General features: G+C 40.6%; 1 protein-coding gene across 1 annotated transcript in view; it reads left to right on the top strand.

Moving 5' to 3' along the window:
- LOC126175120 (huntingtin) overlaps window positions 1–16,611 on the top strand; it is a 539,564-nt gene that overhangs the window by 343,062 nt on the left and 179,891 nt on the right. Inside the window, exon 34 of the mRNA XM_049921673.1 lies at window positions 13,061–13,211. Within this exon, the coding sequence (XP_049777630.1) occupies window positions 13,061–13,211 (151 nt within the window). The remainder of the gene's footprint in view (window positions 1–13,060; window positions 13,212–16,611) is intronic.

Raw genomic sequence — 16,611 nt, 5'->3', positions numbered from 1 at the left:
TACGAAGACGCAGCAATGGAAGGTTGATGACTTGAGAGCTTCACTCATGCGTGGCAAGCAAATGGACCCTTGGACATGGTTGAGCTGATCATGCAATACGGAAAACATACACCATACTGAATCCACTTCCAAAGGAGCACACCCGGGCCATCCCATCTGGACTGCTTGGATGACTTTCCAGAAAAACAGGTCGGTGGCCTTTATCTCCTGTGCTATCAAAGAAAAATTCAGCAACATCTGCTGCAAGGTATCGACCGATGCGGGAAAGAGAGCCAACTGTCGTTCAAACTCTGGGTCGTGTCCCGGCAGCGACCACAATGGTGCATTTGCATTAGCGTGTTAGGCAGTGGACTGGCAATGAATGTCACAGCAATAATTATTGGGAAAAAGTGCCCATCTCTGCAATCAGTGGACAGTCCAGTCCTATCTGGTAGCTTAGAACAAGGACTGAGAAATCAGTGGCGTGTGGTCAGTGATGAGTAGGACTTTTCTCCATTTTCCACCTGCAAATGGTTATTTTGCAGTGCTGAAACTGATTTTAATGTGCAAACGATGGGATGCTTGATGGCACCTTAGTTACAGTGCGACAGGAAAGTACCAATGCTATAGTGGGAGGCATTTGTGGCCAAGGTTAATGCCTTACACGGTGTAAAAGAAGCCCATAGGGACAGAGCACAAACACTGCTTGAGGGATAAAAAAGCCCTCTGAAAGCCCACAGACCACACATATTTGATGCCTTTTTGGTGAAGCCAGTTATGAGGGTGACAGCTATGTGTGGGGGGATTAACTTAGCATTACAAAAAGTCTTTGCCAAAAAGGCCAAGAGTCCAGTCAGGTCCTTGGGTGCTGGCAGGTTGGCGATGGATGGCTTTGACATGCTCATCCATAGGTGAGGCTGTCTTTGCTAAACACATGTCCCAAAACATGTGGCATTGGGGAAAAAACTACATTTTTCTAACTTGCAAATAATGTAGTTCTCCAGGATGTGTTGGAAAACCACCTGCAGAGGCCCAGATTCTGTTGGCTCTCTGTTATATGCATGGAACGTCTGATCATTTTCATTGTTTGGTGAGTGGAGTACTGCATCTGGAAATAACTCTCTGTAGTGTCAATAAAAATCCATCCGTTGTTGCATTGTGGAGTATAGTTCAATTCTTTTATCTTGGCAGCTCGCGCATGCCCACCCAGACGTGGGAGATTGCTGCATTGCCATTTGCACATGACGCACGAGCCAAGAGAAGCAGTGCCATAGTATAGTATAGTTCGCAGACTTACATTTGGAGGGGGGAGCACGCAGTTCATGAAGTAAAGCCACCACAGCCGCATTAACCCTTTAACCCATTAACCCTTTGGCTTTAAAGTAAAGCCAAATGTGCCCGGTGTAAATAAACTTTTATTACAGTCACGAAAGATGAAATATTTCTCAATATTACATACAACATCTATCTAATACTTAAATTAAATGGGATATTGTTATACACCCCCCGCCCCCCATGAACCATGGACCTTGCTGTTGGTGGGGAGGCTTGCGTGCCTCAGCGATACAGATAGCCGTACCGTAGGTGCAACCACAACGGAGGGGTATCTGTTGAGAGGCCAGACAAACGTGTGGTTCCTGAAGAGGGGCAGCAGCCTTTTCAGTAGTTGCAGGGGCAACAGTCTGGATGATTGACTGATCTGGCCTTGTAACACAACCAGAACGGCGTTGCTGTGCTGGTACTGCGAACGGCTGAAAGCAAGGGGAAACTACAGCCGTAATTTTTCCCGGGGGCATGCAGCTTTACTGTATGGTTAAATGATGATGGTGTCCTCTTGGGTAAAACATTCCGGAGGTAAAATAGTCCCCCATTTGGATCTCCGGGCGGGGACTACTCAAGAGGATGTCATATTAGGAGGAAAAAAAAAACAGGCGTTCTACCGATCGGAGTGTGGAATGTCAGATCCCTTAATTGGGCAGGTAGGTTAGAAAATTTAAAAAGGGAAATGGATAGGTTAAAGTTAGATATAGTGGGAATTAGTGAAGTTCGGTGGCAGGAGGAACAAGACTTCTGATCAGGTGACTACAGGGCTATAAACACAAAATCAAATAGGGGTAATGCAGGAGTAGGTTTAATAATGAATAGGAAAATAAGAATGTGGGTAAGCTACTACAAACAGCATAGTGAATGCATTATTGTGGCCGAGGTAGATACGAAGCCCACGCCTACCACAGTAGTTACAAGTTTATAGGTCTTGGAGGAGCTGTTGAACGGAATGGATAGTGTCTTGAAAGGAGGATATAAGATGAACATCAACAAAAGCAAAACAAGGATAATGGAATGTAGTCAAATTAAGTCAGGTGATGCTGAGGGAATTAGATTAGGAAATGAGACACTTAAAGTAGTAAAGGAGTTTTGCTATTTGGGGAGCAAAATAACTGATGATGGTCGAAGTAGAGAGGATATAAAATGTAGACTGGCAATGGCAAGGACAGCGTTTCTGAAGAAGAGAAATTTGTTAACATTGAGTATAGATTTAAGTGTCAAGAAGTCGTTTCAGAAAGTATTTGTATGGAGTGTAGCCATGTATTGAAATGAAACGTGGACGATAAATAGTTTGGACAAGAAGAGAATAGAAGCTTTCGAAATGTGGTGCTACAGAAGAATGCTGAAGATTAGATGGGTAGATCACATAACTAATGAAGAAGTATTGAATAGGATTGGGGAGAAGAGAAGTTTGTGGCACAACTTGACTAGAAGAAGGGATCGGTTGGTAGGACATGTTCTGAGGCATCAAGGGATCACCAATTTAGAACTGGAGGGCAGCGTGGAGGGTAAAAATCGTAGAGGGAGACCAAGGGATGAATACACTAAGCAGATTCAGAAAGATGTAGGTTGCAGTAGGTACTGGGAGATGAAGAAGCTTGCACGGGATAGAGTAGCATGGAGAGCTGCATCAAACCAGTCTCAGGACTGAAGACCACAACAACAACAACAACATTGTTATACAGTAAATTTTATATGAAATTTAGGTATCTTGTCCGAATTTCATTCTCAACATTGTGGAAATTAAAATCGACCATATGGAAAGTATACGCTATGGACTTTTACCTCTGCAAACTCTTCAGAATTTCGTGCAATGGTTTACTACATTTAATGCTGCACAATAACTGCTTTGAACATCGAAACAAAATTAAATCATTTATGGGGGGAAGGTATCAGTCAAGAAGATGTGTAAAAATCAAATTTTTGGGCCAAATAGTTTTTGTTAAATCAAATGATAAGTTGTCAAAGCAGTCGGAACACCATGTGTCTGCTCAGGTGAGCAGTGCAGTGATGACAAAATTGCGCACAGCGCGGAATGTGGGGAGCTCGTCTCTGTATCAGCGAAAGGGTTAATGAAGAGACAAAGCACTATAAATTTCAAAAAATTACATTCAAACGAATAAAATTCACGAAGTAAGACACTTCAATATTGTTTTTAAACAAAGAAAATATTAAGCACCGCACAAGGTTTGAACTGATAACCTTTCGCTTAGCAGCCCAACACCCTAACCATTACGCTAACGCAGCTCGTCAGTCAATAAAACTCCTTGAGGACTCTAAAATATCACGCAAAATACTGACCAACACTGTTGGTATGACTATGAATTACTCACGCTTTGTCAAAGTACAATAGGAAATAAACAATTACTGCTGTTCTTTATTGCAAAAAAGCGGTTTGTGAGATTGATTCAAACACCTTTCCTTGCTCTCACATGAATTAGGAGGCTTATTGCTTGTTTGATTTAATTAATTAATAGAATATGAAGCAATTGGTATAAAGAATGCTTTTTCCAAACTTTCTATAAAAGAAAGTCTGCTATCAAGACATTGCTTTTGTTCTATTACTTTATTTATGACTGAACATTTCTAAAACTGAAGACACTTGCCCGTGCTCTGCACTGCAGTCAAGCTCTGGCAACATCGTTCTCTGTTCATTGGCTGACTGTGTTTAGTAACGTCAGATGCGCAGAACGAACCTAAACTCGGCCGCCATCATAAATGACGCGCACTATAGCTCTAGGTGAATGGCTGTAGTCACAGCTTAGGTGAACAGTACAATGTTGCATTTAGTTGTGGTACTGCCTGCTTTGATGTACAACAGCCCTGCAAAATCAATGCTGTTGACTTTTAAAAGGTCTGTGTGGTGTTACCCTGTCAGCTGGCAGCGGGGCTTCTATTTCTTGAACAGTGACACCAGTGGAGGAAGCGATAAATAAGCTTCTTTACAACACGATGGGTGTGTAGCACCCAGGAGAAGGAACGAAGCTAACCTCAAGACAATTCAAATAGTATGTACGACTAGAAGCCTCATGAAGTAGTGCTTTCTGACCAGGATAAGTGGATGTCATTCTTTAATAGCTAATTTGATATAATGCAGATGACAATCTGGATTCAAAAGGTTCTCATCCAAAAAAGAGTGGTCTCTGTATTTTCTGTCCTTTGGGTACGGTAGTGGCAAGTTTCTCTTGAGTGCCTTGATTTCATTAAGAAAACGTTGCTCTTGTACAGTCTTGGGCCAGTGATGTCTAGTTGCTTCCATTTCTTTTGGCGTGAATTCACTGTGCAAATTCGTCCTGTCAATAAATTTCCTTTTCAGTTGGAGAATGTGGGCAGTGACTCACAGCAGATTCCTGTAGGAACTAAATCTTTCGCTCTATCTGTCAAAGAAACAATGAAAATAATCAGTTATTGATAATATTATAAATGAAAAGATAAAAAAATCTACTTACCAAGTAGTGGCAGAATAACACACCAACAAAAGGATTTAACTTTTACAAGCTTTCGGAGCCAGTGGTGGAAGAGATGAGAGGTAGGAAGAGGGGTGAAGGGAAAGGATTGGAAAGGTTTTGGGAAAAGGGTACAGCTTAGAAAGCTCACCCAGAATCCCAGGTCAGGGGAGACTTACCAGATAGGATGAGAAGGAAAGACTGAATCAGCACCTCATGGGTGCTACAGACTATTTACAGTGCACTTGAAATCCGAAACTGTAACATATTCTCGCCTGCAGTATAACAGAATACTTGGGTGCAAATGCTTCCCTCTTCAGTGTTTTTGATCTGTTGTTGTGGTCTTCAATCCTGAGACTGGTTTGATGCAGCTCTCCATGCTACTCTATCCTGTGCAAGCTTCATCATCTCCCAGTACCTACCGCAACATACATCCCTCTGCATCTGCATAGTGTATTCGTCTCTTGGTCTCCCTCTACGATTTTTACCCTCCACGCTGCCCTCCAGTACTAAATTGGTGATCCCTTGATGCCTCAGAACATGTCCTACCAACCGATCCCTTCTTCTAGTCAAGTTGTGCCACAAACTTCTCTTCTCCCCAATCCTATTCAATACTTCCTCATTATTTATGTTATCTACCCATCTAATCTTCAGCATCCTTCTGTAGCACCACATTTCGAAAGCTTCTATTCTCTTCTTGTCTAAACTATTTATCGTTCACGTTTCTTTTCGATACATGGCTACACTCCATACAAATACTTTCAGAAACGACTTCCTGACACTTAAATCTATACTCAGTGTTAACAAATTTCTCTTCTTCAGAAAAGCTTTCCTTGCCATTGCCAGTCTACATTTTATATCCTCTCTACTTCGACCATCATAAGATATTTTGCTCCCCAAATAGCAAAACTCCTTTACTACTTTAAGTGTCTCATTTCCTAATCTAATTCCCTCAGCATCAACCGACTTAATTTGACTACATTCCATTATCCTTGTTTTGCTTTTGTTGATGCTCATCTTATATCCACCTTTCAAGACACTATCCATTCTGTTCAACTGCTCTTCCACGTCCTTTGCTGTCACTGACAGAATTACATTGTCATCGGCGAACCTCAAAGTTTTTATTTCTTCTCCGTGGATTTTAATACCTACTCCAAATTTTTCTTTTGTTGCCGTTTCTGCTTGCTCAGTATACAGATTGAATAACATCGGGGAGAGGCTACAACCCTGTCTCACTCCCTTTCCAACCACTGCTTCCCTTTGATTTCCCTCCTCTCTTATAACTGCCATCTGGTTTCTGTACAAATTGTAAATAGCCTTTTGCTCCCTGTATTTTACCCCTGCCACCTTCAGAATTTGAAAGAGAGTATTCCAGTCAACATTGCAAAAGCTTTCTCTAAGTCTACAAATGCTAGAAACGTAGGTTTGCCTTTCCTTAATCTAGCTTCTAAGATAAGTCGTAAGGTCTGTTTTGCCTCACGTGTTCCGCTATTTCTGCGGAATCCAAACTGATCTTCTCCGAGGTCGGCTTCTACTAGTTTTTCCATTCGTCTGTAAAGAATTTGCGTTAGTATTTTGCAGTTGTGACTTATTAAACTGATAGTTCGGTAATTTTCACATCTGTCAATACCTGATTTCTTCAGGATTGAAATTATTATATTCTTCTTGAAGTCTGAGGGTATTTTGCCTGTCTCATTCATCTTGCTCTCCAGATGGTAGAGTTTTGTCAGGACTGGCTCTCCCAAGGCTGTCAGTAGTTCTAATGGAATGTTGTCTACTCCTGGGGCCTTGTTTCGACACAGATCTTTCAGTGCTCTGTCAAACTCTTCACGCAGTATCATATCCCCCATTTCATCTTCATCTACATCCTCTTCCATTTCCATAATATTGTCCTCAAGTACGTCGCCCTTGTATAGACCGTCTATATACTCCTTCCACCTTTGTGCTTTCCATTCTTTGCTTAGAACTGGGTTTCCATCTAAGCTTTTGATATTCATACAAGTGGTTCTCTGTTCTCCAAAGGTCTCTTTAATTTTCTTGTAGGCAGTATCTCTCTTACCCCTAGTGAGATAAGCCTCTACATCCTTACATTTGTCCTCTAGCCATCCCTGCTTAGCCATTTTGCACTTCCTGTCAATCTCATTTTTGAGACGTTTGTATTCCTTTTTGCCTGCTTCATTTATTGCATTTTTATATTTTCTCCTTTCATCAATTAAATTCAATTTCTTCTGTTACCCAGTGATTTCTACTAGCCCTTTTTCTTTTTACCTACTTGATCCTCTGCTGCCTTCACTATTTCATCTCTCAGAGCTACCCATTTTTCTTCTACTGTATTTCTTTCCCCTGTTTTTGTCAATCGTTCCCTAATGCTCTCCCTGAATCTCTCTACAACCTCTGGTTCTTTCAGTTTATCAAGGTCCCATCTCCTCAATTTCCCACCTTTTTGCAGTTTCTTCAGTTTTAATCTACAGTTCATAACCAATACATTGTGGTCAAAGTGCACATCTGTCCCTGGAAATGTCTTACAATTTAAAACCTGGTTCCTAAAGCTCTGTCTTACCGTTATATAATCTATCTGATACCTTTTAGTATCTCTAGGCTTCTTCCATGTATACAACCTTCTTTTATGATTCTTGAACCAAGTGCTAGCTATGCAAATGCTTCCCACTTCAGTGTTTTTGATCTATCTTGGTATACAATTGTACAATAGGCTTGGTTTGGCTGAAATGAAAGTATAACATTGAGTTGCAAGATCCAAGGCAGAAGTTCATCCCATCCAGTCAAGTATCTTGAATAAAGTTTTCTCCTTTATGGATACTGGGGTTACCAAGCCCAGGACGTATAAAAACTAGTCTTTCTTCTAAAAAGCTGTTTTTGGCTGGCACTGTCTGTCATATTTTATCAATGATTTCATGCTGATCCTCACAGAATGTATCATCTGCTGTATTCCACCTGTAGTGGCAACTTCTGGCACTGATTGTACCAACAGTAGCAGATGTAGCGGGAAGAGATAGAAGGCACCGTATTAAGACTACTCCGAGCGTTCCAAGTGATTTATTGTTTCCAACTACAGTGCCACGTTACCCTCGGTCTGCGTCACCAGGTCTCGCAATGCTGAGGACGCCACTTTAGCAACCCATTAAGAGCTCTGTTGATATGACGATGTCAGGGCTACGCCGGCAGCCTACTCAGCAGCCCTTGTCCTGCGCTACCTCAGTGCCGTCCAATGACATCTGCAAGGTGGCCCGCGCCGTGTGTCACCGCCGCCATGACTTGGGTCACGGTGACAACAAGTGCCCGCGATCCAGCAGCAATCTGCGGCCCTCGCCCTGGATGTCTTTGGTGCGTGTTGGGAGCCAAGATGACTTCCTGCGGTAGTGAGCTGTGGAGTGGCCCGCTTCTGGCTGGCTACGGACCCCGCGTCGCCCTCAGAGGGTCGAACCAGCGATCCGCTGTGGACTGTAATGCTGGTGCCCCATCTGCTGCTGTGTGTAGCCGGTGGTGTGCCACGCCCCACTGTCCAGGAGAGCTGCCACACTTGAATGACCTGCGTTGGCCTCAGAGGGTCGAACCAGCCTCCCTCCGTGGACTGTAATGCTGGCGCCCCATCTGCTGGTGCGCATAGCCGGAGGTGTGACATGCTCCAACGTCCAGGAGAGCTGTCACACTTGAATGCTTTGTTAGTGAACCGGCACCTATTTATATGCAGCTGTGCGCCTCTGTTTTGCTAAACACTCCACTTCATGTCACGTACTCATAACACTTAGGTTGGCCTGTGGGCCCCTTCTGCCTGTGACCTGCACCATGCAAACTGCTGCATGTACTTTTTCCGGCGGTTCTACACCCCGGTGGCCTTTATTGTACTTCACAAATGCTGGTGAGTGTAACTCACTGTAAACAGGCCCGCACCTGGCTGTAACCTGTGCACTCAGAAATATTGCACCAAAACTGCCTTTTCCTATCCCAGACAGTAGTGCCGCTACACACCAAACACATGTAGAGTTCTCATGGTCTCTTATCCTTCTGGTTTCCTTATTCCAACCAATTTCTGAGAGTCCGTTGCCCATTTAGATGTATGCAACTGTATATGACTCGTGAGTGAGGTCAGTTCTTACTAAACGTTTACCATTCCCTTTTGGTTCAGTGTCTGCTGCAAAGTCGTCCATGTGAGTGCTAGAGCCTAATAATGGAGATGCAGTGGGAAACTGCAAGTGGTGCATGACTAGCAGTTTCCACAATACAGCTAAAGGGAACCATGAAGTAGTTCTTCTTCACATGCTGATTGCTTCATTTGAACCATCATGATAATTTCTGTACCGGAAAAATGTTGTCAGATGTCTGTTTTCTGTCTGGAAAACAAACTGTATAGAGGCATGGATGATATCTGTTCTTTTTGTGCAAAGATTTGTCAAATTACCATGCCACTTGGTGCTTCCATGTCTCTTTCTCATCTCTATTTGGTGAGGCAAGTAAAAAGTGTTGGCTGAATTTTGGAGCAGAGCCAATCCGACAAGCACATTTTGGATGGAATTCTACATCTGTGTATCATATGTGTCATAAAAGATGTCATTCTTCTCCATACACCTCCTCAAAGTGAAGAAAAATTTTCCAGCTGATGATTTTCTTGGTATACTGACTAATCTTTGCTTATTCTCAATAGAATAGGAAGCATGAAATTCCTCAAGAAGTAGAGCTAAGACTCGAGCATTAGCCTCTGCATCCTCCACCAGTGCCTGCAAAGCGTGAATGCACTTATTATATTCAATAAATATCAAGTTAAGGCATTCAGGCAATCAGGTGTTATAAGTGTGGCATCTTCCAGGTAATCAAAATGCTCTTAGATAATTCTGTTTCTACCCCTATAGAAGGCATAAGAAATTTTCTTGTTTTGTTTATAAGCAGCTGCAGTTGTAGCAGTACCTTCTTGGGTTCTGTCTCCAGATACCCTCAATGAAATACATGTTTGTGGACTACTGGCAATTTTGAATTTGCACAATAGAGCATTCAAACTGTTCCTAGAAATGAAATGAGCTCAGTGCTTCATGACACTAGAAAATGGCTCTAGCTTGATTGGTGGCAATCAGACAATGTAACTGCATCACTTTGTAGAAAATGCAGAAGGTATCATGTCAGCCATGGCATCTGAAAATCTTCCCTCAATATTGTATTTTGTCTTCAGGGATGCCCGCTTCACAGAGTGTGTATAGTCTTCACATGCTGAACTGTTGCCTTCATATTCCATATCATTGTGGAAGTCTTGGATAGCATCATCCAAGGTTCAAGTAGCCATAGTTTCGTGCAATCGACTGCTAATGTATTCTATTTCATGTTTGGGTCTGAAATTGTCAAACAAATTTATTTTCTTAATGAAGCTTGTAGAATTAGAACATTGCAGTCCTCGTGTATGTTTCAGCTTAGAGAGATGCTTGTTTGTTTCTACGTCTTTGCTCCTGTTCAGCTGTAATCGTACACTAACACTGTAATTGTCACTAACAGGTGGCAACACTTGACAGGTCCTCATGTTAAACTTCTGTGCTAAAGGTGAGCTATGCACTTATTACATTATTTAACAATTATTCCTTTACCCTCTATACAAATATTATTCCTATAGTTATTTGTGTGAAAAGCTGATACGTTACAAATGTAAGTGATTGAGTGTGTGTGCTGTATGTTTTGCAGGAAGAAATTCTGCCTTTTAGTCATACTGAATCAATGTATAAGTCCTGTTGAATTATTGTTGTTGTCTCAGAGATTCCAAGAGGTCCCATCAGTATTGGTTTTCCGTGGGTTTTGGCACTGGAAAATGGTTGGGAACAATTACAAAGTGATTTAACATCAGTGAACATCGACTTTATTTCACAGAACATACCAAGCATGGAAGTTATATAACGCTGTTAGTTTCAAATGCAGAGTTACAGATAAAAATCAGAGATGCAATTTAGCTATCCCCAACATAGTCATTGCCTTTCATGGTCATTGTAGAAGAGTCGCTGGCAGTGGGAAGGTGGGAAGGATGTTCAGAAGTCATGCAATCCATATAGTTTCTAACATTTACAGTAGACTTGCTTTTTATGTTAATGACAGATTTATGGCATGGATGGAAATAAAATCTATGAAACCTAAATGTATTAAGTAGTTTGACGTGGGATGTGTTCATATCCTTCATATGTCTGCCCATCACATTTGTTATCTGGCTGTCAAGCACAGGACCTTAACAAATGTGAGGAAATATGTTGCTGTCATAGTTTTTATCTGGTTTTTTATTTATTTGTTTACTCCGTGACTTGCACACCATTCATACGTGCTTGGTGTTTGGATTAGTGGCTGTATTAATGCCTGTGTGCATACCTGCATTTGAGATTTCTACCGGAAGATGAGAAGCAACTCAAAATTGCAATCACAGTGAACAAAAAATTAAATAATTTTTACAGCTGAAAGTGGAAAAAACAATGTTTATCAAATGTATTATTTTATTAATAAACCAGCAGCACAATTATTTTAACTGTAACATATATAAGGTCTTTTAGCTCAGAGAATGCTGTTGCAGTCTATTCAAGAAACATTGGCATGATACAAAACATCTGTTGGTGATGTATTCCTATCATAACTTCACCTGTAAACTACACAATCTGGATTGATGAACAAAGATTTTCTTTTTACTGTAGCACTAAGTTATACAAAGGACTAGAATGTTAAATTTACCACAGGTCTATGTTATTTGACCTTTTTGTGAAAGAATATTGCATCAGAACATCTATTTAAATACCGTGTAGTCATAGTGGAACTAGAAACTTGAACTTTGGTGATTACAAAAGCGTTCAAGGTACTAATAGTCAATGTTCATGAATTAGAAGAGTCTTAATAAAATTCTCTAACAATGATGAAGTGAATTTCTGTCTGGACATTTTAACATTCATTTTATATCAGAAAATAACACTAAAGATGGAAGTCCCAACAAGACTAGTCCTTAATATCATTATTGTTGTTGTTGGTGAATAGTACCTTCATGCAGAAATGACAACATACAACGTTATTGAAAAAAATACGTACCCAATTTCATTACTTTTTATTTCATAAAATATAAATTGGTTATGAGAAATCTGTATAGAGATGGAAATGTGATACTTTAAAGTTTACAAACAAAGGTTACAAATGTTCAATTTGTCTCTCTCCTGCTGCATGGCAAACATCAAAGTGGGTATCATCCCCCATGTTAAGAATCATCTCTTATTTTATTGAGTTCATGGCACCTGTGATATTGTCTTGCAGGTTGAGCATAGTTTTTAGTAGAGATGAGATGCAAACTACCTGTTTTACAAAGCTTCACGAGAAAAAGTCATGTGGGAGATCAGGAGATATCGATGACCATCACTTGAGTGATTTCTTTTTTTCCCTGTGATTTCAGCTTCATTAAGGAAGGGACTGTTTCAGTGATGCTTAGGCGTTAAAGTACCAGTGAGGTGGATGTCCATTCTGTTGAAAAATGAAGTCTTGTGGATCTTCAGTAAGTTGAGGAAAAGGCCATTGTTCCAACATGCCCATGTATGTTATTCTACTAACAGTACTCTCTCTCCAAAAAATAAAATAAAAAATAAAAAAAGAAAGACTGATAAACTTTGTTTTGCGGTAAGGCACAACACAGATTTTGATTTAGTGAGTCCCTCTCATGTTGCGGTGTTACACAGGGTTTGCAGCCATTACATTTAAACTTCACTTCATCACAAAAAAAAAGTAAGTGCAGGAGAAACATTTAATCCTCACCCTTTCTCACAATGTCACCACAAAATTCAGTATGCTTTTTTGTGCCATTTTTAATGAGAGCTTGCACCAGTATGCTTTTTTGTGCCATTTTTAATGAGAGCTTGCACAGGTTGAGCAAACTGCATCTCAAAATTCAACATAGAGTTGGTTGAGGTATTCAGAGACACCCAGTTTGTCAAAAATTTCTTTATTCAATGACGTATGCTTTTCTTAGCTGGTGGTTCAGTGCCAAATCAGAGACAAATACCTTCTATACTGCAAATGATGATTCAATTCTTTTGAACTTGAGAACATGGAAAACCTTATGCTCCACAGTAAGCCATCTTAACTCACAACTGCCATCCTTTTTATGTGAGCACTGCAGTGGTCATTTATGCAACCATTGGCTCTTTGGTGGTTGTAATTGAAACTTTAGATTCTGTTCTTTCCACTTGTGTGTAGATCATTGGTATGCAATTTCTGTTCCATGAAATGAAAATTAAATGATCCATCTGTTTGAATAACCCTTTATACGAAGCAGAGCACTTGAGATGCTGCGTTGCTTTCAGATGCTCTCAGGGCTGTTTGTCTGGACGTGACTCAGCCCGCCTTCTTAGCAAGCTCCAGTATGAGGACGTACTGCTGGTGCTGAGCTGCAAAGAAGTCAGTCCAAAGATTTTGCAGCACTGCATACGGTTGGGTACACAGCTGACTCTCCAGGTAATTATAAGGTCCTTTTTGCAATAAATTACAAATTTATCAGTGCTGAAAAATGGCATTATGCTGTTGTGGAGTCACCACAATGCTCTTTATATTCAAATTGTCTGAATAATGCAGCATAGATTGCAATTTTATTTTTTGCATGAATGGTTTCAGTCAGTATAGGTTGTCTTCAGATCTAAAAGTTGGTCATAGATGGCCAGTACAGGTTGAAACAGGTCATCAGAAGTAAATACAACTGTAATCTAAACTTCATTATTCAGAAAACATATCACACTACGTATCATAATTTGTATTTATCTAAGTAAATAGGTTGGACATTAAGATTATATATTGGGGGGGGGGGTGGGGGGGGGGGGACTGAAGAGTACAACAGCACTTTATGGGGCATGGTTATATTGGAAGGGGTGCCAACCTCTGACCTGTGACTTGACATAACTAGCCAGTTACTGGGGGCCAGCATTTTAATGTGGACTGCAGTTGCTAATGATCGCCAGAGGTGAAAGAAATGAAAGTGACAGAAAAATATCCTAGGATCAGATGGGGACTGAACTCCAGGCATTTGAATTTACAATTTGACTCTTTTTCCTTTCAACCACAGAACCTTGCTGGGATGGAATAATGTATGGAATTATTTGGGAAAATTAAGTAATGAAGGCTTTTCTGGCTATGCAAAACTTCAGCTCATTATGATAGTTCTGTAAGTAATGTGAATTTGCTGCTGCTGATATACTTCAAGCAGACTACAATAAATATAATTGTGTGTATGGGGAGGGAGCAGGCAATGGGAGTGGGAGGGGGGGGGGCATCATTACATGGGCAGGCATACTGGAATTAAAAAAAGAGTGATAGCCCATAAGCTAGCAAAAGAGTCTGTGCTGTCATGTTTGTGTCTTTGCACTGTTCTTCAATCAGCTACAAATAAGTAGTTACCTTTCCTGATAATGATGATGATGATGATGATGCTTGGTTTGTGGGGCGCTCAACTGTGCGGTCATCAGCACCCGTACAAACTCCCAATTTCTTTTACACAGTCCAATTTTTTTTTACAAAGTACAGTCTAACCACTATCATGAATGATGATGATGATGATGATGATGATGATGATGATGATGATGATGATAAAATGATGAGGACAGCACAAACACCGAGTCCCCAGGCTGATAAAATCCCCAACCTCGCCGGGAATTGAACATGGAAACCCGTGATCTAGAGGCAGCAATGCTAGCTACTAGGCCACGAGCTGTGGACTTTTCATGATTATTGTTTCCATTACAGTAATAATATGAATATTACAAATCAACAAAAATAAAATGCAAAGTTGAGACCTAACTGCTGAAAATTCAGCTAAAATATTTTAAATTTACACTGCCTGACAAAACAATGCAAGCAAGCAAAAGGGGAGGAGGAAGCAAAACAAAATCTCTGTTGAGACGGTATGTGATGTTATTCTGGTGATTATAAAATTGAGTCAAATTGATAAATAATTTCACATTATGAGCCCACTGATCAGTATGATGATGCACCCCCTCTGGCCAGGATGCTTGCACTGATTAGGTTGGGAAGGGTGTCATTAAGCCATTGTATCACCTCTGAGTCAAGCTGATCCACAACTTTTGCAACTGGTGCCTGGTACCACGCATACTGACACTGGGACAAAGTTGACATCTGAGCTGCTCCCACATGTGTTGTGTTGGGGACAGATCTTGGAATCTTGCTGGCTACCGGAGTACCTCAGCATCACATAGACATTGCCACCTGTTGGCAAGAATTGCCCTATTGAAAGATGGCACCACAATACTGTCACATGAGAGGAAACACATGGGGATGCAGGATGTCTGTGATGTATTGTTGTGCCCTCAGAGTTGTGTCAATCACTAGGAGACATGACCTAAAGTCATACCTGATGGTCCCTCAAACTGTAACACCAGGAATAACATGACTGTGCCTCTCCAAAACATTGAAAGACTGGTGCCTCTCCCCATGTTGCTACCATACTCACCAGTGGTGGTCATGGGTAGTGCAGAACCACAGTTCATCACTGAACACAATGTCATTGTCACATCTGAGTGTCCTACAAACCTTGATATTGCATGATTCGACCAGCCAACCAAATGGAGCTCCACAGTGAGGTCACTTTCAAACTCTTTTAGGTGCTGATAGTGCTGCTTCAGATGAGTATGTGGCATCTACATGCTCGTCACAATGGTCACTCAAAATCTGTCTTGTTTCTGCCCCTTGTATACTCTACTGGGCCTGGTAACAAAACTAAACACAAACAACGCTAACATGCTCTGGTGGTCGTTCTACCTTGTGCAGAAAATTCTAGCTATAATCATTTACGTACCTACCAGTGATGTGTCCAAAGTTGTGCTGACTTCTGAGCTGGTCTTTGGATGTGTTGCGTTTTTTTGTCATGCAATGTATATGCATTTTAAAGCAGTATAATGTTTTGCTAATAGATTCTGAAATATATAATTTTTCCTACTTGATATTATGCTTTATAAGATAATGTAACGAATAATCAATGGTAAACTGCAGTAAATTATATTTATTAGCGCATGAAAAAGGCAAAATAAATGGATAAATTGAGGAATTAGTAAGGCAGTAATCAATGTCGAGAGTGATTCAGAATTTGAGATATAGTAGTTGGCAGGAACCAACCACATGCTGTGTTTTGTGAGTGAGCCCCTGCAAAATTCTAAGGTATCATTAGAATAGCAAATAGGGTGAAACAGGCACCATGGTCATATCTGTCGTGTTGCAGAGGAACACTAGTATAGGTCCCATATTTGTAGTGGTGCTTGTTTCATCACATGTACAGCCAGGAATATTATCTTTAAAACTGGTTTTTATGGACTGCCACATGTCTCTGCTTTCCATTCATGCACCTGGCCCCGCCATACCCTAATCATTACTTTTCATTTTCCCTTCTGTTCCTATTGCAACTTTCCACTTAATTTTTCCTAATTTGTCTTCTATTTATTGCTATTCACATCTCTACTTTCCTTGGTTCATGTACTGTTTGCTTCTTCTTTCATTATTCTTTGTTGCCGCCCATTTTTGTTTCACCTTGAATTCTATTCTCATCTAACCTTCCTCTTTATGTGACATGTCAGCTGTTGTCTGAATCGTTGTTTATTTTTCTGGTTATCAGATCTCATTTCATTGTAAAGTTTCATGTTTCCTTTCCCATTGTTTTTTGATTGGCCTTAGCTCCTTGGTAACTTTTGTTATTTAATTCCTGTTTAGTATCATGCTCTCCAGTTGTTTAATTCCTGTTTAGTATCATGCTCTCCAGTTGTTTCCTCTCTCTTTCAGCACATGTAGCAACATTTTGTTCTGAAAGGTAACACTAAATATGCATGCTAGTACCTATTATAGTATTATAAATACGAAA

This window comes from Schistocerca cancellata, chromosome 3, assembly GCF_023864275.1.
Source record: "Schistocerca cancellata isolate TAMUIC-IGC-003103 chromosome 3, iqSchCanc2.1, whole genome shotgun sequence".
NCBI classification, from domain to species: domain Eukaryota; kingdom Metazoa; phylum Arthropoda; class Insecta; order Orthoptera; family Acrididae; genus Schistocerca; species Schistocerca cancellata.
This window is presented reverse-complemented; position numbering and strand designations above follow the sequence as displayed.